Raw genomic sequence first — 26844 nt, forward strand, 5'->3', positions numbered from 1 at the left:
GCTCTCCAAGGGGCTTATCACCTATTCTTCATTCTAATCTTTACCAATTCTGCATTAAGTTCTGCTGAGCTAGACGGGAAAAGTTTACTGATAACTTTGTCACCTTACAAGTTACCATGGCCCTGCATATTTTTTGGTGGGTTATCTAGATAGCTGCTGATTTATGAAGCATAATGTTATAGAAATACATTTGAAAAGCAATTTTATATTTTGAGGCCCATTTTCTTACTGATTTATGAGTTTACTATATTCTATGTGTAAAATGGTAGACAAAGGCGAGGTGTTGAATTTTATTTGGAAATAACAGAGTTCTTTTCAATACTTGTCTCATTTGAGGAACAATTCAGGCCTGCTCAATTCTCCTTGAAAGAGCTAATCCAACATCTCTGATATTCTATCTTTCTATGTAACCACTTTCCCCAGTTGCTAACTCATTAGATCATGGTTGTACTAGGAAAAGCAAACCTAGGTTCACTGGGGAGAAGTTTTTTACCAGTCCTCTTTAGCCTGTCCATCACAGTTGAGTATTGAACAAGAGCGTTTAATATTTTTTTTTCGAATTAAGGTAAGTCCCCAGTTTCTGCTGATAATGTTAAGAAAACTATGGTTGAATCACCAATGAAGCCTGGTTACTGAGGCAGGTAGAAAATAATAGTGAAACAATTTTGTCTTTCCTTTTTCTTTTTTAAATTTCAGATTCACGGATTTTATTCATCATTGTTTTTGGTTCATGACACATTCTCATCATTGGTCTATGAATGTTTTGCTTTATGCATTTATAAGTGATACCATCTGTGAAAATAGCATCCATCACAATTAGAACATCATCAGTATCGATACTGCTCTCCCATCCAGTCTTTTGCCTCCCAACACCTATGGGAATTTTTTAAAATGCAGATAGGGAATAAAAACTTACCTTAGATTTGTTGAAGAAAATACAGATTTGTTGGGGCGCCTGGGTGGCTCAGTCGTTAAGCGTCTGCCTTCGGCTCAGGTCATGATCCCAGGGTCCTGGGATCGAGTCCCACATCGGGCTCCCTGCTCGGCGGGGAGCCTACTTCTTCCTCTCCCACTCCCCTGCTTGTGTTCCCTCTCTCGCTATGTCTCTCTCTGTCAAAAAATAAATTAAAAAAAAAAATTAAAAAAAAAATACAGATTTGTTATACAAATCTATACAACTATTGGGCATGTATCTTAAGATAAACAGTTTTACACTTACTAATTGTAAATTGACTTACTAATTTTGATTTCTGCTAACTGCCACAGGTTAACAAGATGTTAGTAATTTCAAACTTGAAAATTCATAATCTAACGTAAGTAGAATGTGGGTTTAAGGACATCTTATCTTTTGGCCATACCATTCTTAATGTTTGTAGGTCTGTGTTTATTTTGTCCTGAACGACTTGCTTTACTCTAATTTGTCTGTAATTCTACTTGATGACTCTCTGGGAGCAGAAATAAAAGGATGTTGGCAGTTGATACTGTTTGGAGAACACTTTAATCATGATACGTCCTCACATTCTAAATAGATTTATTTCCAGAAATGACATTCTTCTCTAAGGGCCAAATGACCCACTCTTCCCACCAGTGACGACTAATCTGGTATTTAGAGTAGTTTATTTAGTGGTTTACCTGGATATCTGAATTACATTTAATTCTTCAGTCCTTTCAACGGGTTTCAGAGCTTGAGGCAGGAACTGTAAATTCCATAGATACTGATAACCACATTTTATCTGCATGATAGTGATTATGATCAGATATTAATGCTAGGGTTTTTAGATAAACAAGGGGCTTTAGCTGTTCTTGAGATAAATCATTTGAGTATGTTTGGGGTTACAGTGTAAGGATTTAATTCCATCCTTATGTCAGAAATTCATTTTTGACGTTTCTTATATGTTTTAGAGCATTTTAGGTCTATGGCATTATTTCTTTTGGTAATTATATTTCTGTCTTTTGTTCATTAAACCAGCACTTAATCATCTTCCACATGTTCTCAAATCCTCCCCTTCTTTCTTCCCACAGCTGCTGTTTTATTTACCTCAGACTCTGACCTTTTATCTTCCAGAATAGCACCTCCCAGACTATATATGCATATGAATAATGGGGCTCTTGTTAAAATGCAGATTCTGGTGTCAGTAAGTCTGTCTTGGCACCTGAGGTGCAAGCTTCCAGGTGATGTTGACTCTGCCCCCGTGGTCCCCACCTGTGGTACCCCTCCCAGTCATTTTTTTGAGACAGAGATCTGATCATTTCACTCTCCTTCTCCAGACTTGATTGTATATGGAAGTAAAGTCCACACTCTTTAGTGTAAAGATCCTTAAGGAACAGGCCTGTCCTGTCTTCGATTCTCTAACCACCCTCTCCGTTTTGGGGAGAGTCCTTGGTACTTTCTACACATGCCATGAACTTTCACATGCTCTGCCTTACTGTGCATCTGCCAGGTAAATATTGCTATATTTTATTATTATTGTTGCCTCTTCAGAAGATAATATTGTAGGTATAAACTGGACAACTAGAACTCGTGTCAAGCATTTCCACCTAAGCCACAAGTGAATGTCTGGTGGGAAGCAGGAGATGCAAAAGAAAGGGAATTCATAGTAGAGCTTTAATTGTTCCTATATGAGTGACATTTTTTCTTTTCTTTCTTTTTTTTTTTTTTGGAGTCTCAGTGTAAATATTAATGCAGATTTTCCACTTTGCTCTGTAATAGGACTTTAATAAAATTAATGTTTTAAATAAATTACTACTGAATAAAAGTGATCCACATGTATCCTGTGGCTTCTAGGAATCTTGGCATACTTCCAGAGATCTGTGGTAAACTTCTCTTTGACTGTCTTTGGTAAAGCCTTCCCAGTTCTTATCTCTTCAAATGTGGCCTTTATCATAGTTTAATTTGGTACCTCTGTTCTTTAAAAACACTAGGAAGCATCTGATTATAGCACCTTTAATCAGGAGTTACATAGTGCTCTTTAATTTACATTGATGAGGAGGACAGAACTCCAGCGGGAATGTGTAACAGTATGTGAACATATAGAGTGTTGAAGGAGTTGCTGGAGGAACCAGCAAAATGGAACTCTGCTAGGAAGATTTTATTTATTTTATTTTACTTTTTAAAGACTTTATTTATTATTTGTCAGAGACAGAGAGCAGAAGCAGGGGGCACGGCAGGCAGAGGGAGAAGCAGGCTCCCTGCTGAGCAGGGAACCCAATATAGGGCTGGATCCCAGGACCCTGGGATCATGACCTGTGTGGAAGGCAGATGCTTAACGACTGAGCCACCCAGACGTCCCTCAGCTAGGAAGATTTTATAGATGAAAGTTTTTCATGTAAAGGACCTACAGTATGACTTGGCAGAAGGGTGGAGGGGAGGGATTTCTTTCTGTTTGGGGAGAATGGTGCATTTGAGGGCTTGGTTGGGAGTGATGGAGGTGGGTTATTAGAGCTGTTAGAGCCTTTCTAGCCTGGAGCACATAGGCCAGTAGGAAGCAGCTTACTCTGTGGAAGAGCCCTGGATGGGGTGGTCTGGGTTTCACTTGGTCCTGGCACTGTTCTGCTGAGTACAGCAGGAGTCAGTTAACCTTCCTGGGCCTAGTTTATTTATCCTCAAATTGAGAGAGTTGAAATACTGTGATCTGTAATATACCTTCCAGCTCTGCTATTCAGTAATTCTGTCTCCTCTATCAAACAAGCTGGTCTGGGACTTTGTACTTCAAGGGTTCGGTTTCTGTTATAATTGCAGTTTGCTTTGGAGTCTTGCCCACTGACCAAGCTTAAAATATGAACCATTCAAATTTTCCCTTGCTTTGCATCACATTTACTTCTGTCCGATCTTGAATTCGTGTTTCCCATTGCTGCAGTTTCTCTTCTTGGGTAAGTCCTTCAGAATCTTTCTCCCAGGCTCTTGCTTATGTTTAACCCCACCTCACACCCCCTACCACTAGAATTCCTTTTACACACAGCAGCTAAGTTAGTATCACTGTGCCTCTCCTCAGTAAAAATAACTGTGGTGAATCTCCATTGTCTTCCAAAGAAGAGCCCAACTCATTAGCTCAGTATTCATATCAGCTATCAATCTTAGCTCACATTACTCCCCTCTTAGTATCTACAGAATAGTTAAACTGAAGCTACTATCCTCTCAGTGCCCTTGCTCCCGTTGTTAAGTGCACCTGGTTATGCCCTGCTTCTTCCCCCATTGTCACGCCGCCACGATTTTCCCATCTTGGGTGCCATGGTCTTCATGAGTCTCTTTAGGCTTCCCACAGCCAGGAGGAGCCTTTTTCTTCTCAGTTCCCACTGCACCATAGCACCGTTTCTGTACCTAATAGTGCTCATTAGTTGGTTTGTCTATCTTTTTTTGTACTCTTAATCTCTCCAAACTAAACTAAGCTCCTCAGCACTTAGGCAGTACTCTTATTATCTTAGATAGGGTGGGTGCCCAATAAATATTGGTTGAATGAATGAATTCTGGCTAATTATAGTTCAGATCCTTGTTATCTCTGGTTGGTAGAGTTTCTTGTTTTTCTGGATAATCACTAACTAGACTTCTTTAAGTCTGCCAACAGAAATTAATAAACTAATAGAAGAATAAGAACCATTGCTAAGATGTGTTAAAATTCCCGAGTTTGTAATTAAGGCAAGCAAATGTTTGCAAGCCTCAGCCTTGTCTTTGAATTTTGAGTTTCATTCACCTGGGCTTTTAAGGCAGTATGAACCTTTTCAGATGAACCACCTCAGGTTAGTTTGTATTTTGCTTATTTGTGTCAGTATGCTTAGCAGTTTTTTGTCCAATGAAGGTTTTATTTATTTATTTTTAAGATTTATTTATTTTAGGGGCGCCTGGGTGGCTCAGTAGTTAAGCGTCTGCCTTCAGCTCAGGTCATGATCCCAGGGTCCTGGGATCGAGCCCCGCATCGGGCTCCCTGCTCAGCGGGAAGCCTGCTTCTCCCTCTCCCACTCCCCCGCTTGTGTTCCCTCTCTCACTGTGTCTCTCTCTGTCAAATAAATAAATAAAATCTTAAAAAAAAAAAAAAGATTTATTTATTTTAGAGAGAGAGCGTATGAGGTTGGACAGGGGGAGGGACAGAGGGAGAGAAACTCAAGCCCACTCTCTGCTGAGCACAAAGCCCACCTCCCCAGCACCGCCTCATGACACTGAGATCCTGATCTGAGCCGAAACCAAGAGTCTGGTGCTTCACAGACTGCGCCGCCAAGGCACCTCTGTTTTAGAACACGTTTTAGAGTGAATGCTTACAAACTTGGGAATTTTAAAAAGTAAAATAACAAATGGAACCATTAAAATAACTTACAAAATTATTTTACAGAATTACAATTAGAAAAACTTTAATGTTTTTATAGTAGCAGCAGACTCCTCCGTTAAGTATGCACTTGCCGTGTAATTGGTGTTTAGGTCAGACATTGTTTCATATGCACACCTCATGCTTTCAGAACCATTAACATGAGCCTTCAAAGTTTGGTTTTTCTGTGTTTATAGATATGGTTATGAGCCAATCAAACCATAAGCAGAGTAGACCCTTGGAAAATGGCTTGCATCCTGGTTGAAACAGTGTGGGCAAACTTTGTATCCCAAGAGTTGATGACTTAGAACAGATTCCATCATCTTAGAAAATACTGGTTTAGAATGGGAGATTGAAGAGAAATAAGATCTCCTAAAATTTCCCACTGTCACTTTTTATCCCAATAGCTCCTTCTCAACTTAGCTTTGTTCAGAATATTGTGCTAAGACAAGCTAAATCTTTGGCACTGTCTGCTTGAATCCCAAGGAAAGCAAATACATCTCACCTAGGATTAAACCATTAACATAGACATTACCTCACATCTCTCTAGATGATGCAAGATTATTCTCAGTTCTAGCAATCTCCCATCATAAGTCACTTAGGTTGTAGCAGCCTCAAAATAAGAATTGCTAGCTATATTGCTCACTACCAGTGCTTTTTTTCAATAAATAATAGTGGTTCTTTAAAACAATTGCAGTTGGTTTACCTGTTAGAACTGTTAGGGGAATGAAGTATACATAATACATAATTATGTATTTGCTACTTTATTCTCTTACCATGAAAGTAGAAGGCATTATAGCATATTTGAATAACTTAAGCTCTTTGATAATTACGTAGCTAGCATTGACTTATAAAAAGAGATATACGTATGTTTCTTCTGGTGTGCAGAAAAGTGGAATGGAGCAATGGGAGAAATAAACCCCATGGAAAAACAAAAAGTTGAACTCGTTCTTCTAGCAGTAACTGTGGGAGGAAAGGCATAGTTTATCCATGGCAAGCAATTTGGCTACACTGACCCTGTAGTGGCTTGGAGAGTGAGGTTGATGGTGTGGGTGATAGGAAGCTGGGACAGGTGGATTTTAAGAAATCTCTGTGTTTGATCTCAATCTCTCTCTCCTCCTCCTCCTCCTCAGGAGTTAGAAGCAGCTCTTCACAGAGATGATGTAGAGTTTATCAGTGACCTGATCGCCTGCCTGCTTCAGGGCTGCTATCAACGAAGGGATATCACGTGAGTAATCCTGATTTTACTACATATTTAATGTAAAAAGAACTAATTAACCAGGTGCACTGATGTTTCGTGTCTTCTGTAACAAACCAAAACTGATCATTTGCCAGTGGTATTTACAAATGGATTCCCCAGCTCTGTGTTTAGCTTCTTCTGCAGTTCAGTTTTAATTTTATTATAATCCCTGAGTTTATTTCACTCTGACAAATCTATATCCCTTACTCCTGGGTCTACCAGTTAACATAATCAAGTGTAGAATTTCTTCTTCTCAGTATATGTCTTTCTTTCTTATTTTTACAGAACAGCCTCTTACAGTATTGGTAAAATGTTGCCTAACAAATTAAAGCTAGATTTTACTACATTTCTACCACTTGAGTATCTTCTATTGTTCACATAACCAGTAGCATAATTTTTAATATGGAGCTTCTAGGCTCCCTCACACCATAACTGCCAAGTAAACAGCTCTCTGATACATTTCACATGTACAGACATTTGGAGCAAAATTTTATCTGTGTAGATGAATAAAGGATCTTCTGATAAGGCCTCATTCCTTGTTTTGACCCTAACTCGATACACATTTTCTTTGCTACTACATTTCTTTACAGGGTGGAACTGTATAGAGCCGACTCTTAAAAAAGTTGAGACAAATGATTTTCCAGTTTTCAGTGCTCCAGAGCCATGCAGGGCAGGGGTTTGGGGTTTTAAGGTTTGTATTTTTCATACAGTTAAAGATGCTATCTCAAATACTTCTGCTCTATTTTGTTTTTGTTTTTTTTTTTAGATTTTATTTATTTATTTGACAGAGAGAGAGAGCACAAGCAGGGGGAATAGCTGGCAGAGGCAGAGGGAGAAGCAGGCTCCCTGCAGAGCAAGGGGAGCCTGATGTGGGACTCGATCCCAGGACTCTGGGATCATGACCTGAGCCGAAGGTAGTCGCTTAACCAACTGAGCCACCCAGGCGCCCTACTTCTGCTCTGTTAAATCTACTCTTAGGTATCTGTTAGGGCTGGGAAACTAGGCCCAATACTAATGTGCAATAAACTTGTCATTACAAGATAAGTAAGAGATTGATGAAACGCCGTTTTCTTCATGGTACAAGTTTATCTCTTAAGGGAGAGTTATTGCTCAGCGGAGAGTCTGCTTCTCCCTCTCCCACTCCCCCTCCTTGTGTTCCCTCTCTCACTGTGTCTCTCTCTGTCAAATAAATAAATATAATCTTAAAAAAAGAAGAATTTGGGGGTATCAACATAAAAGCCATGAGAGCAAGGGAGTCGTCCAGTAAGCATCCTGGGCAAGAGGGAAAGTAGGAAGACCAACTAGGGGCTAATGAATTAGGGGAGAAAGGAGAGATAGAGACAGAGTGAAGGACTATTATGATGGTACAAGTAACTAGACATGGTGTCTCCAGTTTCCAGTCTGATAGGTATAAAGTTGTTTTAACTTGCATTTCATTGATCATTCTTCACAAGTTCAGTATCTTTTCTTAGGTTTATTGGGCACATTTGTGGGGGGTTTTGTTGTTTTTCTTTTGTTGTAGTTGTTTTAATATTTTATTTATTTATTCATGAGAGTCAGAGAGAGAGAGAGGCAGAGGCAGAGGGAGAAGCCGGCTCCCCACCTAGCCGGGAGCCCGATACGGGACTCGATCCCAGGACCCTGGGATCATGACCTGAGTCGAAGGCAGATTGAGCCACCCAGACGCCCCTATTGGGCACATTTGTAATCTTTGTATACTTGACCTTCTTGTTAATATACTTGGGTCATTTTACTGGTGTGTTGAAGATCAGGGAAAAGAAATGCCCATTTAAAATTTGTAAGGCTGGGGCGCCTGGGTGGCCCAGTTGGTTAAGTGACTGCTCAGGTCATGATCCTGGAGTCCTGGGATCGAGTCCCGCATCAGGCTCCCTGCTCAGCGGGGAGTCTGCTTCTCCCTCTGACCCTCCTCCCTCTCATGCTCTCTGTCTCTCATTCTCTCTCTCTCAAATAAATAAATAAAATCTTTAAAAAAAATAAAATAAAATTTGTAAGGCTGTTTTCCTCTAGATTCTTCTATTTCATTCTTGCACAAGAGTGTTCCTTTACCCTTGTCAGTTCTGAACATTGCCCATAATATGCCAGCGGGTTAGGGTGAAAACAGTTTCCTATCTCTTGTGTGTGACAATGGGGATAGAGAGGACAGTCTGGTTGAAGATTGAAATAGCTAAAGTCATATCATTTATGGAATAAATCTTCCCATCCCTGTTGGCATGTGATATCTCTTTGATCTTTTCCCAGTTTTTTACTCCTGCTTGAAACTACTTGGTTCTTGGGGCGCCTGGGTGGCCCAGTAGTTAAGCGTCTGCCTTCAGCTCAGGTCATGATCCCAGGGTCTTGGGATCGAGCCCCGCATCGGGCTCCCTGCTCAGCGGGAAGCCTGCTTCTCCCTCTCCCACTCCCCCTGCTTGTGTTCCCTCTCTCGCTGTGTCTCTCTCTGTCAAATAAATAAATAAAATCTTAAAAAAAAAAAAAAAGAAAGAAAGAAACTACTTGGTTCTTTCTGATCGTACCTGTCAGTCTCTTTTGGCTCTGATACCACACTATGTCTCCCTAATATATTCACTAGCTTTGTGACCTGTGCCTCAGGTTTTTCATCTATAAGATGTGTTTAATGATAGTATCTCTACTTCTTGGATTGTCATAAGGTTGAAGTAACAATCTGTATATGCAACAGTAAGGATATTGTCTGGGACACAGCAACTAATAACATTTGAGTGATTATTCCTTTATATTATATTTTAATGTTTGATAAGGATAGTTCTGCTCATTAATCCTTCTGTTTAAAATTTGTCTTAATCTTGCTTCCTCATTCTTACAGAAAATAATTACATTATCTCATCATGTTCATAAGATATTCCTTTATTTTGATTAGAGTCAAATGAACTTATAAATAAATTTAGGCAGAATTGACCTCTTTACAATGTTGAGATTGCTTTTTTATTCAAGTTCTTTCTATTACTCAGTAAAAATGTATAGTTTGATTCATTTAGGTCAGATACATTCTTGGCTATTTTAATTTTTGTCACTATTAGGAGTTGAAACTTTGGAAATACATTCTTCTGTATAGATCTTGAATCTACCCAGTTTATTGATCTTGATAATTTTTTAATTTGATTCTCTTCTCATTTTCTAGGATTATCATCCCTCTTTCCTTTTGGTATATGTATGCTTGTCTGTTTCATGCTGTACTAGTTATCCACTGCTATGTAACAATACCCTAAAACTTACCAACTTAAAACAACAAAAAATTATTATATCATCATTTCAGTTAAGATTCTGGCTTCAGCAGGATGCCTGGATGGCTCAGTCAGTTAAGCGTCTGCCTTCTGCTCAGGTCATGATCCCGGGGTCCTGGGATTGAGCCCCACATCGGGCTCCCTGCTCAGCGGGGAGCCTGCTTCTCCCTCTGCCTGCTCTGCCTGCCACTCCCCCTGCTTGTGTGCACACGGTGCTCTTTCTCTTTCTCTGACAAATAAATAAATAAAACTAAAAAAAAAAAAAGAATCTGGCTTCAGCTAAGCTGGGGTGTGTCTAACATAGGATTGCTTAGAGAGTGCAATCAAGGTACCCAGGACCTTGGCTAGGACTACAGTCCTATCAAAGCTTGACTGGGGCAGGTATCCATGTATTTGTTTTCTGTCTCTGCATAACAAGTTTCTCCAAACTTAATAGCTTAAAAAATCCATTTATTATCTCACAGTTTTATAGGTCGGGAGTATATGTGTGGCTCATCTGGATCCTCGGCTCAGTTTCTTACGGGGCTGTAATCAGGGTGTCATCCAGGCTGTGTTCTAATCTGGAGGCTTAACTGGGGAGCAATCCAAGTTCATTCAGGTTGATGGAAGAGTCATTTCTTTGCAGGTGTAGGACTGAGGTCCTTATTTTCTTGCTGGCTGTTGACTGGGAGCTCCTGTCAGCTCCCACAGGTCATCCACAGTTCCTTTGGCAGCCACATGGCCTCTTACTACATAACTGTGTCTTCAAGGCCAGCCGGAAAATAGCTCTTGTGTGCCAGCAGAGAATCTTATATGGTGTAACATAATCATGGGAATGACATCCTTTTGCCATAATAAAAGCAAGGTACAGACAGTCTATCATACTAAAAGGAGGGGATTGTACAAGGGTGTGAATACCAGGAGGTAGAAATCATTTTGGGACTCTTAAAGGCTGCCTGCTATACATGCTTTTATCATATTGACTTCCAGAACAAAACTAAATAATAATGGTAAGATGTATGCATGCATCTAATTACATTTACTTAAATATTAATAATTATTTTGATAGATTTTTTTGTGGATAAAAACCAATTAATTGGTTTTTGGATAATCATATTTGGTTTTAATGGCTCCTATAAGTATATGTGTGTATTTGAATTATATATATGAATATCATATATAAAAATATAAGAATCATATATATGTGAATTATCAACAAGAGGTTTTGATTTGCCCTGTTGTAAATGGGGGTAAATGGCTGTAACCAACTTGTTCCTCATTTAATTTTACTTCTCTCATATTTACCATTAGTCTCAACCATAAATTAGAGAAAAAATATATACTTACTTTGATAACATTTTCTATAAAAGTAATTAGTTTGAAAATAATGGATATTCTGCAGAATATTTTTATCTTAGATGCCAACTTTTACCATCATTCATTATAATTTCACTTGTGTTCGTTTCATTTTTTTTTTTTTTCCATTGTGAGGTAAAGAAGAGCTGGTATGAGGTCATCTCCTAGTTTAATAAGGTCCCATTTTAGAGGGAAGGAAACATATCCAGACAATTTACTTACCAGGTCATGTAGCTAGTTAGAAGATGAATAATTCCCACATCATCAAGATGAAGTACAAAGAATTGAAAAAACAGGAGATTGAATATTACAATATTACAGTTGGAAAGGATATATACACTACTATACACTACAGTAGCCAAATTTTGGAAGCAGCCCGATGCGGGGCTCCATCCCAGGACCCTGGGATCGTGACCTGAGCTGAAGGCAGACGCTTAACGACTGAGCCACCCAGGCGCCTCTTTTGTTCGTTTTTAAAATACAGGTGAAATAAAAATATTTTTGGCTGACCAAATAAATTTGGAAACTGGCAGCCCTAAGATTCGGAATTAATTGTTTGGAGTGTGGCTCTCACCTCAGCCTTTTAAAAACTTACTATTATTGGGGCGCCTGGGTGGCTCGGTTGGGCATCTTCCTTCTGCTCAGGTCATATAGTTAGTTCCAGGGTCCTGGGATCCAGCCCCACATTGGGCTCCCTGCTTATCAGGAGCCTACTTCTCCCTCTCCCTCTGCTCCTCCCACCTGTTCATGCTCTCTCTTTGCTCTCTCTCAAATAAATAAAAAATCTTAAAAAAAAAAAAACCTGTTATTATTGATATACAATATACACACAGAAAATTTTTTGTTCTGTAGTTATACAGCTCAGTGAATAATCACATTCTGAACACATCTGTATGATGAGCGCCCATACAAGAAAGACCACTATAATGGATTTCACTTTTTCCATTGGAAGGAGTTACCCGAAGTTAGTCATTTTGTCCCACAAGTGGTATCCACTAAGGAGTTGGAGTGAATGCATGCTTTCTGAAGTTTTACTTTCATCTCATTCTATAAAAAGAGAAAATTGGACAAATGAAGGCTTGCCTTTTCTGGTTCTGAGATTTACCTGTTGTAGGGAGCTAAGACAGTTACTTAATTTCTTTGTGTATAACTTCCCTCATCTCAGAATGATAATAGTACCCACTAAAGTTATCATGAAGAATAAATGAAATAATTTATGAGAAGCCTTAGAATAGGCTCAAGCCACTAATAAGTATCAATTTATTATATCAGTATATGTAAAAACATTCTCATAGTTTCTAAATATGCTGAGTGGAAGGTAGACATTGATTCAAGCAGTTTTCCATCTCTTAATCTACTTTGGTTTGTGCATTTTGAAACTGGGGTCAGCATACTTTTTCTATAAAGGCCTAAAGAATGAATATTTTAGGCTTTGTGTAAATGATATCTGTTAGAACTACTCTGTCATCCTAGTGCAAAAGCAATAAATACTTCAATGGCTGATCGTGGCTGTGGGGTGTGGTGTTTTTTTTTTTTTTTGAGAACTTTATGTACATTGAAATCTGAATTTAATAACATTTTCACATGTCATGAAATAGTATTGTTTGGATTTCCCCCCCCCAATCATTTAAAAAAAGAATGGTTTTTTACATTTTTAGCTTACAGGCTGTTTAAAAAAACAACAACAAAAAAGACACTCAGGCCCACAATTCATAGTTTGCCCGCCCCTGTTTTTAGAACACTTAAAAAGATTACTGTTCTAGTTTGCACTAACTCGGTCTAACCTTTAAATGGCACATAGAACCCGCATTTGTTCTTTTCTAAAAAGATCGTATTTATCTGACAGAGAGTGTACAAGCAGGGGCAGTGGCAGGCAAAGGGAAAGGGAGAAGCAGGCTCCCTGCTGAGCAGGGAGCCCAATGTGGGGCTGGATCCCAGGACCCTGAGATCAAGACCTGAGCAGAAGGCAGCCGCTTAACTGACTGAGACACCCAGGCGCCCCCCACCCCATTTGATCTTAATTGCGTTCTCCAAACTGAGGTTTGTGCCCTTACATAGAGGATAGAATTTTACTGGTCTGCTTATCCTTAGTATCCTAGGCACTACTGTAAATCTTTTTCAGGAACTCTTATTTAATCCTTATAATGCCTCATATGAATTCCTTTCTCACTCATCTATTAAGGTTGAGGAATTTTAGGCACAGAGAGGATAAATAACTTGTCCAAGGTTACACAGCTGGTAATTGATACAGGACAGATTTGGCCCCTAGCAGTGTAATCCTAGTCCTCCAGCTCTTACCCACAGCCCTATGCTATAAATGAATTAAAAGAAAAATGTTAAAGAAAGAGGTTTTCGTATAAAAGAAGTTTTAACTATTTTTGAACTGTGTGCTTCTTTGGCATTCTAATGAAGTCTGTGGACCTCATCTAAGAATATGATTTGAAATCACAAAATAAATAGGGTTACATATTAATCCAATTATACTGAAATACGGTTAGTAAAATTTTTGATACAGTAATATGTTTTTTTATTAACTCATCAACATGCTCTAGCAGCAGGCTTTATTTCTCAAGATTAATATCTTCTAAGTATTCATGATTCTAAATGGTTATCTTGAGATATTTACGGTATCTGTAATGTGATGTGAAAATATTTTATTTCTTTTGACAAAAAAATACATATGTTACTATTTTCCCCTACATTCATTTTTTTTTTTTTAAGATTTTATTTATTTATTTGAGAGAGAGAATGAGAGACAGAGAGCATGAGAGGGAGGAGGGTCAGAGGGAGAAGCAGACTCCCTGCCCAGCAGGGAGCCCGATGCGGGACTCGATCCCGGGACTCCAGGATCATGACCTGAGCCGAAGGCAGTCGCTCAACCAACTGAGCCACCCAGGCGCCCCCCTACATTCATTTTTTAACAGAATATAAAATTTCAGTTAGAGGCTAGTTAAAAGTTAATATTTTCTCAGCCAGGTTCATGGACCATTTGACATATCTGTAGAACTCTGCCTGAAGAGGTTTTTCAAATCTCAAACTAATCTGCAATTCAGAATCAGTGTCTTAGAAGTAAAAAGAACTTAATCATTAGTGCTATTTGTTTTTTTAACTTGTGAGGAAACTTAAGCAGCAAAACTGTATCGTAAGTCACCGGACTCTGATTTCCACACATGTTCCTTTGTATGCAGTTGTGATATTTGCTCTCACATATGTCTAAAAATCCTCTGGGTAGCACGGTGGGATTCAGTTGCAAATCTTTGGTTTGGCTTGGTGTTATTTATATTGTTTAGGAATTTTTGTACCTGAGAGATGTTTAGAATAAAGTCTCAGTTCAAATTTTTCAGGAATTTGTTCTTTTATTACCAGAGAAGAGCAGTCATGTCGTCCTTCCTCATCTGCAGGGGATATGTTCGAAGACCCCCAGCAGATGCCTGAAACTGTTGATAGTATTGAACCTATTGAACCATATATATGATAAAGTTTAATTTATAAATTAGGCACAGTAAAAACTGAAATTTAAGTAAAAACTTTTATAAATAAGCACAGTAAGAGGCTGGCAACAATAAAATAGAGCAATTATAACAGTCTGCTGTGATAAAAATTATGTGAATATGCACATACAACACAATGCACGTTCTCTAAGTGTCTTACTGTCCTGTATGCACTGTTCTGATGATGATGTGATGTGAGATGATGAGATGCCTGCGTGATGAAATGCAGTGAGTGGTGGTGTAGCATTAGTCTACTGTTGGTAAGTCAGAAGGGAGCCATCTGCTTGGACCTCCGGTAATGAAACTGTGGAATGTGAAACCACAAATGCAGACAGGACTGCTGCATCGGAATGGGTGCCAGTTATGGCAGTTGGACTCTGAGGAGGGTCGCCGGAATTCTGTGGGATCCTCTGTGCCTTTGTGTGATCCCTTCCCCTGGAGTGTGGGTAGGATCTGCTCCTAACCAATGGGATTTCACCCCCCTGATTGTTTTATACTGTATAGGACTCCATCCCATTATCAGATGCTATAGAATTGCTTTGATGAAGTAAGCAACCATGTTGGGAAAGCTCACGTGGCTAGGGCCTCTAGGAGCTGAGGGTCAGCCAGATCACAGCTATATACATAACCAAGGATAAATCAGGCCAGAAAAAAACGTTGAGCCAATAAAGCAGTTCACAGAAGCATATGGACCAGTGAGTATGTTTCTATAAATGTAAAACAGGGAAACTAAATGAGGATAAATATATTTGGAAAGATTATAAAGAAAATCAAGGAAGGGGCACCTGGGTGGCTCAGTGGGTTAAGCAGCCAACTCTTGGTGTCGACTCAGGTCATGATCCCAGAGCCCTGCCATCCAGCCCTGTGTCAGGCTCTGTGCTCATCAGGGAGTCTGCTTCTCCCTCTCACTCTGCCCCTTCCCTCCCACTCGTGCTAGCTCGCTCTCTCTCTCTCATTTAAAAAAAAAATAAATAAGGCAATGATTAACACAGTTCACGAAAGTGATTCTACCTGGTAGGAGGGGAGACTACTGTAGCTAGGGATAAGCATAAATGATAATAACATCTAAGGTAGTGATTCTCAGACCTTAGGGAATATCAGAATCAATCAGATGGCTTGTTAAAAGACATTATTGCTGGCCCTACCACTATCTAATTCCATAGATTGGGAGGGGGCTGAGGATTTGCATATGTTCCAAGTTCTAGATGATGCTAATGTACTGGTCCAGGACCATTCTTGAAGTTCCACTAACCTAAGGAACGGCTAATTTTCATTTTTTAAGCTTGATGGCAGACATGTGGCTTCTTGTTTATTTTGTTTTGTCTTTGCAATTTCTTTGCTGATTTACCCCCATCAGTATATAAACTTAAAAGGAGAGTAACAGACTTTGTGTTGGTAACGTACTTTTCCTCCTGTTATTCTCCCTGGAATTGCAATTCTAGCCAGTTGGTTTTATGGGCCTTTATTAATAAAAATACTGTAGGTATGTAAAGTGATTCATCAGCTGGTTGCTCTCAACAGCACTTCTTTTTCTTCATTGAGAAGTAACCTAACCTAATTGAGCATGGGATTGGAAATCAGGAGCTTCTGGTTTGCTCTTAGCTGTCAGAGTGAAGATAGGATTGTATCAGTGTCTTGAGCAATGATTTAAGCCTTATAAAAATATCCTCCATTAAATGCTCATTATGATATTTGGCACCAAAAGATTTTTTTTTCCTTTTATCACTTTTAGTAGAGTGCTCTTTTGATTACCTACACTAATTTGTGCTTCAGTATGGTCTTTGTTTCGCTTTCTTGTGGCTTCCACTCAAAGTAAAAACTCATAACAATCATAAATTTTACTTAGCAGCATTAATTATGTACCTAACATTCTATAATAGATTCTCTAAAGACTTTTAAACGATTAATATTTGGGGGTCCTATCTACCCTCCATAGAAATATTATTTATCTTTTTGGAAATTATAATACTTCCGTGAAATGAGTCCATAATTCAATTGTACAGGCTTTTTTTTGGACAAATGAATACACCATGTTGTCACCGTCCTATTCAAGATAATAGGACATTTCCATCTCTGCAGAAGGTGCCCTTTGCCATTAAATCTACCCCCACCCCTACAAATTGCTGTGATTTTTACAACTGTAGATTAAGTTTTACCTTATTCTGGAATTTTATGAGTGGGGTCATACAGTATGTACTATTGTGTCCAGTTTCTTTCAGTCAGCATAATGTCTGTGATATTCATTGATACTGCTGTTTGTATCAGTAGTTTGTTCCTTTGCAGGGAGAGGGGAGTCTAAATTGTATTCCATTGGAAAAAGAGATCACAATTTGTTCATCTGTCCACTAGTTGATGGACTTGTATGTTGCTTCCAGTTTGCGTCTGTGATGAGTAAAGCAGCCATGAACATTTGCATACAAATGTTTTTGTGGGTATATGTCTTCATTTTTCTTGGGTATTGCTGGGGCATATTATAAGAGTGTAGTTAAGAAACTGCCAGACTATTTTCTAAGTGGTTGTGAAACATTTATATTCCTACTAACAATATATGAACAGTCCGGTTGCTCCATATCTTTGCCAACATTTGTTGTTTTTAATTTTAACCAGTTTTTAATTTTACTGAGTCTAGCATGTATAATGTGGTAACTCATTGTGGTTTTAATTTGCACTTCCCTGATGAGTAGATATATAATGAGTTATGAATATTTTCTCCTGGTGTGTAGCTTGCCTTTCCATTTGATTTTCAGTGTATTTTTGAGAAATGGAAACTTTATTTTGTTGAATTCCAACTTACCAGTTTTTTCTAGTATGTTTCATACTTTTTGTTCCCTGTGTAAGAAATCAGGACCTACCTTAATGTCAAGAAAATTTTCTTCTAGGTGTTCTTTTAGTTTTAGTTTTAGCTTTTTTGCAGTTGGCATTATGATGGGTTTTAATTAGTATTTGTATTGGGTGTGAAGTAGAAGGTCAATGTTCTTTTTTTTTTCCTTATGAATATCATACATATTCAGTACATTTCTGGACTCTCCCTTATTCCATTGATCTGTATGTCTTATATTTACACAAATACCAGATTGTCTTGAAATTAGTGAGTTTTCCAACATGGGGCAGGGGTGTTTTTTTCCATTGTTTTTACTGTTCTAAGTTTGTTGCATTTCCATATAAATTTTAAAACAACATTTTGGTGGGGGAGGGGGAAAGAAGCATCCTGCTAGGACAGTAGACATTTTGAGCAACTTTGAATTTCCCTGTCCTTAAATGTGATATATAGGTTTCACCATTTGTTTATCTTCTTTAATTTCAATAATATTTTGTAGTTTTCACTGTGAAAATATTGGACATCTTTTACATTTGCTTCTAAGTAGTTGATATTTTTGATGATACTGTAAATGGAATTACTTTAAAATTTTTATTTTTTGTGTGTATTTATTTTGAGAGAGAAAGACCCTGGGCACGCGTGTGCACGGTGCGTGAGTTAGAAGGGGCAGAGGAAGAGAAACTTAAAGCATCCTCTGCACTCAGTTCAGAGCCCGACGTGGCACTCATGTCTCCACCCATAAGATCATGACCTGAGCCAAAACAGTTGGTTCGCTTAACCAACTGAGCCACCTAGTGCCCCCCCCAATTTTTATTTCCTAGTTATTTTTTTTCCTAGTATATGTAAAATGCTGTTGATTTTTGTATTTTCACCATGTTTTATAAAATTTACTTATTTTAGAGAGAGAATGGGGGGAGGGGTAGAATCTCAAGCAGACTCCCTATTGAACATGGAGCCCGATGCAGGGCTTGATCTCACCACCCATGAGATTTTTTTTTTTTTAAGATTTTATTTATTTGAGATTGAGAGAGAGAGAATGGGCAGGGAGAGGGAGAAGCAGACTCCTGCTGAGCAGGGAGTCTGACATGGGACTCAATCCCAGGACTCTGGAATCATGACCTGAGCCAGAGGCAGATGCTTAACGTACTGAGCCACCCAGATGCCCATCACTACCCATGAGATCATGACCTGAGCCAAAAGCAAGAGTTGGAAACCTAACCTACTTACCACCCAGACGCCCCGACCATGTTTTTATAATCTTCCTGTATTCACTTTTTAGTTTTACCGGTTTTGTTGTAGATTCCTGATGATTTTTATGTAGTCTGCAGTTAAAAACAGCTTTGCTTCCTCCACTCCACTCTGTGTCTCTTGTACTTCCTCTTTAGTCTTATTCTACTGGCCAAGACTCAATATATATTCTTTTTTTTTAAGATTTTATTTATTGGGGCACTTGGGTGGCTCAGCCAGTTAAGTGTCTGCCTTTGGCTCAGGTCATAATCCTGGAGTGCCCGGATTGAGCCCCGCATTGGGCTCCCTGGTGAGCAGAAACTCTGCTTCTCCCTCTGCGCCTCACTCTGCTCTTTTTAAAAAAAAAAAATTTTATTTATTTGAGAGAGTGAGTGAGAGAGCACAAGCTGAGTGAGAAAAAGAGGGAGAGGGAGAAGCAACTCCCTTGCTGAGCAGGGAGCCCGAGATGGGCTCAATCCAGGACCCTGGGATCATGACCTGAGCCGAAGGCAGACGCCTAACTGACTGAGCCACCCATGTGCCCCTCAATGTATCTTCTTTTAATAATAGGGGGAAAGTACTCAGTCTTTCACCATTAAATTTGAAGTGTTTTCTCCTTTGCATATTGCTGAATGTGATTTGCTGATAACTAGTTGAGGATTTTTGTGTGTATGTTTGTGAGGAATAGTGGTCTAGTTTTATTTTCTATGTATCTTTGTCAGATTTTGGTGCAAGGATTGAGAAGTGTTCTCTCCTATTTTCTGAAAGAGTTTGTGTGATTTCTTTCAAATATTTCCTCTAGGGACACTTGGGTGGCTCAGTCAGTTTAGCATCTGCCTTCAGCTCAAGTCATATTCCCAGGGTTCTGGGACCGAGTCCTGCATCTCTTTCTACCTGCCACTCCCCCTGTTTGTGCTCTCTCTCTCTGTTTCAATCTGTCTCTGACAAGTAAAATTAAAATAAAATAAAATAAAATAAAAATATTTCCTTGAAAATTTGGAAGAATTGACCACTGAAAACCTTTGGGTTTGTAATTTTCTTTGTGCCAGCTTTTGATTATTATTGATTCACTTTCTTTAATAGATGAAGTCTATCCAAGTGTTCTATTTCTCAAGTCCTTTTTTGTAAGTTATTTGGCATTTTTCAAGGAATTTGTCTATTTTATCTAAGTTGTCTATTTTATCTAAGTCTCCCTTTACTTCTGTCATTTTTTGTTCCATGAATTTTGAGGTTCTGTTGTTAGATACATATATGTAGCCTTGTTATGTATTCCTGGTGAATTAGCCTTTTGTCTTCCTCACACTACTTTGTTATTAATGTTCATTCTGCCTAATACCTATCATTCTGACTAATTTTCTATCCTTCTATTGTTTGTGTTTTTATATTCAAATAGTATCTTATAGATGATATCCTATAGTTGGTCTTGCTTTTTTTCACTCAGTCTGATAATTTCTGCCTTTTAGTTGGGCTGTTTAATCCATTTACATTTAATGCAATTGTTGGTAAGATTGATTTTCCACTTGTTCCTCTGGGCTTTTTGTTTTGTTTTGTCAAGTGTACAATTATTGGTTTTTAGTATATTCACAAAACTGTGTAATCATCACCACTGTCTAATTCCATAGCATTTTTATCACTCCCCAAAGACACCTAATACTTGTTTTCACTCCCCATCTCCTCCAACCTCTAATACTAGGCAACACTAATCTGCTAACTATATTTTTTCCTGTTTTAGGTATCTGTTTTTAAGGGTAATCGTTCAATATTTGCCATTTTGCGTCTGGCTTCTTTTACTTAGCATAATGTTTTCAAGGCTATCTGTGTTGTAGCATGAATCAACTACTTCATTCCTTTTTATGGCTGGAAAATATTCTCTTATTTAGATAAACATTTTATTTATCCATAAGTTCTGGACAGTTGGATTGTTTCAGCATTTTGGCTATTGTAAATTATACAGCTGTGTATGCACATTTGTGTACATATTTTTGTATGTACGTATGTTTTCATTTCTCTTTTTTAAATTTTTTTTTAAGATTATTAGAGAGAGAGTGAGGGCGAGCACACAGAGGGAGAGGGAGAAGCAGACTCCCCACTGAGCAGGGAGCCCCCGATATGGGGTTCGATCCCCGGACCCTGGGATCATGACCCAAGCCGAAGGCAGACACTTAACCGACTGAGCCACCCAGATGCCCTGTTTTCATTTCTCTTAAGTGTATACCTAGAAGTGGAATGGTTGAGTCATATAGTAAATCTGTGTTTAATTTTTTGAGTAGCTTGCCATACTTTTCCATAGTGGCTACACCATTTCACTTTCCCACCAACAGTGTATGGGATTCCAATTTCTCCACATCCTAGTGTTATTATTATCTGTCTTTTAATTTTCGCTGTCCTTGTGGGTGTGAGGTGATAGCTCATTGCGCGTTTGGTTTGTGTTTTCAAATGACTGATGATGTTGAGCATCTTTTCTTGTTCTTTCTGATTTTTGTTCCGCTTTTGGCCCTTAAGTGCTTTCTTTTTGGGTTATTTATGTTAGTACTTTTCTTTATTTCCTCTGTTGGTTTTGTGTTTGTGTGTATTTTAGTGGTTCTAGAGCAAGGAGTATGCATCCTTAAATTATCAGAAGCTATTCAGATTTTTTTTAAAGATCTATTTATTTGAGAGACCAAGAACATGCAAGCAGGGGAAGGTCAGAGGGAAAGGGAGAGAATCTCCAAAAGACTCCCCGCTGAGTGCCCAGCCCCATGCAGGGCTCGATCTCACAACCTTGAGATCATGACCTCAGCCGAAATCAAGAGTCAGCCGCTCAACCAACAGAGCCACCCAGCGCCCCAACTATTCAGAATTCTTCTTGTACCTTTTCACCTCTTAGACCTGACACTTCAGTTTTCTAATTAATCCAGTAGTATTTAGGGTCCTGTGTGGCTTCCATTCAAAAAAGTATTTCATCTTTTTAAGGATGATTACATATTGATTTCCAGTTGACTTTTAGTACTTTTCTGTTACCCAAAATAAGCATTCATAAACACCTATAAAATCTATATTATATACATGTTTCTCTGTTAAAAGATATGTTTTATATTTTATTCCTATTTTCCTTTAATTTAAAAATACCCTGATTTTTCAAAACCTCAGTGAGATACCACCTCACACCAGTCAGAATGGCTAAAATTAAGTCAGAAAATGACAGATGTTGGCGAGGATGCGGAGAAAGGGGAACCCTCCTACACTGTTGGTGGGAGTTCAAGCTGGTGCAGCCACTCTGGAAAACAGTTTGGAGGTTCCTCAAAAAGTTGAAAATAGAGCTAACGTACGACCCAGCAATTGCACTACGGGGTATTTACCCCAAAGATACAAATGTGGTGATCTGAAGGGGTACGTGCACCCTGATGTTTATAGCAGCAATGTCCACAATAGCCAAACTGTGGAAAGAGCCAAGATGTCCATCAACAGATGAATGGATAAAGAAGATGTGATATTATATACATACATACATAACATACAATGGAATATTATGCAGCCATCAAAAAAAAAACCCACGAAATCTTGCCATTTGCAACCACATGGATGGAACTAGAGAGTATTATGCCAAGCGAAATAAGTCAATCAGAGAAAGACAAGTATCATATGATTTATGAGGAATTCTTAATCTCAAGAAACAAACTGAGGGTTGCTGGAGTGGTGGGGGGTGGAAGGGATGGGATGGCTGGGTGATAGACACTGGGGAGGGTACGTGCTATGGTGAGTGCTGTGAATTGTGTAAGATTGATGAATCACAGACCTGTGCCTCTGAAAGAAATAATACATTATATGTTAAAAAAAAAAAAAGAAGAAGAAGAAGAAGATAGTAGGAAGGGGAAAATGAAGGGGAGTTGGAGGGGGAGACAAACCATGAGAGACTATAGACTCTGAGAAACAAACTGAGGGTTTTAGAGGGGAGGGTGGTGGGGGGGATGGGTTAGCCTGGTGATGGTTATTAAGGAGGGCATTTATTGAATGGAGCACTGGGTGTTACACACAAAGAATGAATCGTGGAAACACTACATCAAAAACTAATGATGTGATGTATGGTGACTAACATAAGATAATAAAATAAAATTTAAAAAAAATTACCCTGATTTTTAACTGATCCTGGCTTCATACTGATTTTAAGATGTGTTGGGTACAGCAGCCACTATATGGCCCTAGAGAAGAGATGTTATTTAAATTTTTTTGTTCTGGGTCTTTTTATGGTCTTAAACACTTTATCAGATATTCTTATAGAGCTTTTTATTTCTTGCTTCACTTGGAACCAAAATCTTTCTCTCACTTCAGTGCTCATGTACTCATGTGGCCAAACTGTTCAACATATTTCATCTGCTTCACAAATAGTTGGAAGGAATGTAATTTTTTCATTTCGGTCTCCACTGTGCTACCCATGATGACATGTCTAAATTGTTCCCCTGCAAATAGACTATGGATAGCCTTTCATGTCTCAAAGAACCAGCACATGCCTCAAAGAACTCAAGAGTCTCTTTTCACTGTGATCATTTAGTATAGGTTGCAGATCAGTTAATTAATACAGGTTACATCATCAAAGAGTTCTGCCAGCTCCAGCCACCTGAGGCTTGTGTTATCGTACTTTACTGAGGTCATGCCATCCTTGTCAACATTGGTCTCACCTGCAGAAGCATGTACTCTCTGAAGCATATTGCTTGGGTTAAGAAATAGCTAACTTTGGAAAGGTGATAATCACATATTCCCTCTCTCTCTCCTTCTCACTCTTTCATGCACAAGTTATGATAAGGAAAAGAAGGGATTTTAGAGCATTTCGAACTTTTCCAGACAGGAAACAAAGTGAAACTGGATGTGTTCAGAACCTTTGGTTAGTTTGATCTTTCTGTTAACCATATTCTGACACATAATTCAGAATAATTTCAGAAAGATGAGGTATTTAAGTCATTAAGAGAGGATTGCACTGAGCTGTATAGATGATTAAGTCAGGAATGTTCTAGCGGTCTTCAGCAGCATAGTGCCCCTTGCTTCCTTTGAGTAGCAAAATCTGAAAGTACACACGAAATTGTGTGTGTGCTCATTTTTCAGGGTGAGATAGTATATGGTCTTAATCAGATTCTTTTTTTTTTTTAAAGATTTTTTTATTTATTTGAGAGAGAGAATGAGAGACAGAGAGCATGAGAGAGAGGGGAGGGTCAGAGGGAGAAGCAGACTCCCCGCTGAGCAGGGAGCCCGATGCGGGACTCGATCCCGGGACTCCAGGATCATGACCTGAGCCGAAGGCAGTCGCTTAACCAACTGAGCCACCCAGGCGCCCCTTAATCAGATTCTTAAAGAGCTTCATGTCATATAGAAGATTAAGAACCACCAAGTAGAAAGTGTTAGCCTGATTTTTGGCTTCCTGCAGCCTTTTTGTTTCAAATGCCCTTGGAAGTATTTTTACCCCTTTGAATTTCTGATGTTTAAAGAAAGGGATGTGGATTTATATGAGGAGGTTTATCTCTGTACAATAAAAATGAATTATCTTGAATTCTAAGCCCTCAAGTATCTCTTGGTAAGGTGGTATGGAGATGTCTTAAGAAAACCTTTAGCCAAAGCAATGTAATTGAAACTGAGTAGGATAATAGGGCTATTGGAAAGGAATCTCAAACATGCACTTCTTTGAGACAAGTGGAGGCTTTCAGACAGATTGTAGGCACAAAGAACAACACTGTTTATACACATTCAGTGTTTGCAGGACGGGTATGCTGGGGCTTCCTTTGCTTCACACTGGAATTAGAACTTTCCCTATCCCTAGCCTGGCCCAGCCTCTGTCCTGTCACATCTCCAGTGAAGCTGCCATTCTGAAAGTTATCTCAATATCATAGATTCCATATTTTATTCTTCTGCAGGAAAAACATGCCTTGTTACTTGGGGTATTTGGTGTGCATTAGAAAGTATAGACAGTATGTGGTAACGGGATTTATTACCAAAGAGCAGTTGTCTTCATACTCCTTGCTACTATTTAAAAATACACCCCATTTTGGGGTGCCTGGGTGGCTCAGTCGTTAAGCATCTGCCTTCGGCTCAGGTCATGATCCCAGGGTCCTGGGATCGAGCCCCACATCAGGCTCCCTGCTTGGCGGGAAGCCTGCTTCTCCCTCTCCCACTCACTCTGCTTATGTTCCCTCTCTTGCTGTGCCTTTCTCTGTCAAATAAATAAATAAAATCTTTTTTAAAAAGTACACCCCATTTTATTTTCAGATTCACCATTGCCACACTATCTGCTTTTTACCGCCAATTTCTTTGCCCAGCTCCTCCCTCCTGAAGGGGCAGCACCAGCTTCACAGGCAATGGAGAGAGGAAGCCAGTCCAAACCCACTAAGGTTCAAGGCAGGTATTCATATGCCAGGGCTCATGCTTTGAATGTGAATGCTGCAGTCAAATCAAATTTGTGAGAGCCTTGATATTCAGAGGTATTATGCTGCATTTTGATAAGCTAACATGTTCACATTTTCCCCAGTTGATGTATCAATAGTAAGGAAGTAGTTTCTTCTCTCTTTGAAAATCAAAATATTTAACTTCTTATTTGCATAAGCCCCTTTGATTTTTTCCATAAATATTTCCTCTGACTTTTTCTACAAATATAACTACCACAGATTGTCATTCAACATGGTACATGCCTCTTTTTAAAATTACATTGACATATAGCTTCTTTAGAGCTCCTTGCTTAGTGAGAAAAAAAAAATTTTAAATCACGCTATAGGTGAAATTGTACCCAAATTTGTTAATAATTGAGAGAGAAGGGGCGCCTGTGTGACTTAGTTAAGTATCTGCCTTTGGCTCGGGTCATGTTTCTGGAGTCCTGGGATTGAGCCCAGCATTGGGCTTCCTGCTCAGTTGGGAGTCTGCTTCTCCCTCTCCTTCTGCTCCTCCCCCTGCTCATGCTCTCTCTCTCACTTGCTCACTATTTCAAATGAATAAATAAAATCTTCATTAAAAATATAGTTGAGAGAAAGAATAACCATCTAACAACTAAACAGCTCTTTATTATATTATATACAAGGCACATTTGGGTACTAATCAAATGAAGTTATAGAATTGCCAAACTAATCAGGAAAAATTTAAGTAACATAGAAAAAATTAATCTTCATGGGGTGCCTGGGTGGCTCAGTCATTGGGCGTCTGCCTTTGGCTCAGGTCATGATCCCAGGGTCCTAGAATCGAGCCCCGCATCGAGCTCCCTGCTCCACGTGAGGCCTGCTTCTCCCTTTCCCACTCCCCCTGCTTGTGTTCCCTCTCTCTCTGTGTCTCTGTCAAATAAATCAAATCTTAAAAAAAAAAAAAAAAAACTTCAAAATTTACAGTATTTTTTAACAGGCCTTAAAGTTTATATAACAGTATATAAAATTATAGTTGCATATTGGAGTAGTTCCTTGTAATCTAGACAACATTTTTCAACCTTTAATTCTTAACCTGAAATATAATTAATTAGGCTAGGCAAACATTGAGTTTCTTGTTTCGTTTCCCATCTCAGTTGTGGACCTATCTTTGAACTGCTATCCATTCAAACTGTATAGTCTCTTTAATTGTATGAGCAAAGGTAAGACTTGCCTCAGTTTCACAATCTGTACCATTGGTTATTAAAACGTTTATCTATTCACCAGAATATGCTGTTTGTGGTTTAAAGTAAAACAGTCTATCCTGTGAGAAACCCTCTTAACATATTTATCTTCTTTGGAATTTGACAACATTCCATCCAATTAGATAATATAATAACATGAAGCTTCAATAGGGTTTTTCAGACCCTTTCTATTACTGCTTTTTTATTTCCTGCTTTCTGTTTAAGATTTGTCAGCTGTCAAACCATCTGTTTTCTACACTTTTCCCACTCATCCTCTGTATTTTATATTAATGTATTTTGTGTTTGGGGCCATTTGGTTAGGCCTCAGACATTCCACAGCTACCTAGAGGACATCATCAACTACCGCTGGGAGCTTGAAGAAGGGAAGCCCAACCCTCTGAGAGAAGCCAGTTTCCAAGACCTGCCCCTTCGCACTCGTGTGGAAATCCTGCACCGCCTTTGTGATTATCGGCTAGATGCAGACGATGTTTTCGATCTTCTCAAGGTGCTTAACTAGCAAGCCCTTTTCCTAGAGCAACAAAAAAGCCAGTAATCAGGATATAAAATCTGAAGATATTAAGAAAAGCCAGA

General features: G+C 38.9%; 1 protein-coding gene across 6 annotated transcripts in view; it reads left to right on the plus strand.

Moving 5' to 3' along the window:
• The window catches only part of LOC118025817 (cat eye syndrome critical region protein 2), a 171008-nt gene that overhangs the window by 101161 nt on the left and 43003 nt on the right, over window positions 1-26844 (plus strand). For all 6 annotated transcript variants that reach the window (XM_035028552.1, XM_035028553.1, XM_035028556.1 and 3 more), the window contains exons 2-3: window positions 6428-6522; window positions 26575-26758. In XM_035028552.1, the coding sequence (XP_034884443.1) occupies window positions 6428-6522; window positions 26575-26758 (279 nt within the window). The remainder of the gene's footprint in view (window positions 1-6427; window positions 6523-26574; window positions 26759-26844) is intronic.

This window comes from Mirounga leonina, unplaced genomic scaffold (genome assembly GCF_011800145.1).
Source record: "Mirounga leonina isolate KUSES-001 unplaced genomic scaffold, KU_Mleo_1.0 Mir_201, whole genome shotgun sequence".
NCBI classification, from domain to species: domain Eukaryota; kingdom Metazoa; phylum Chordata; class Mammalia; order Carnivora; family Phocidae; genus Mirounga; species Mirounga leonina.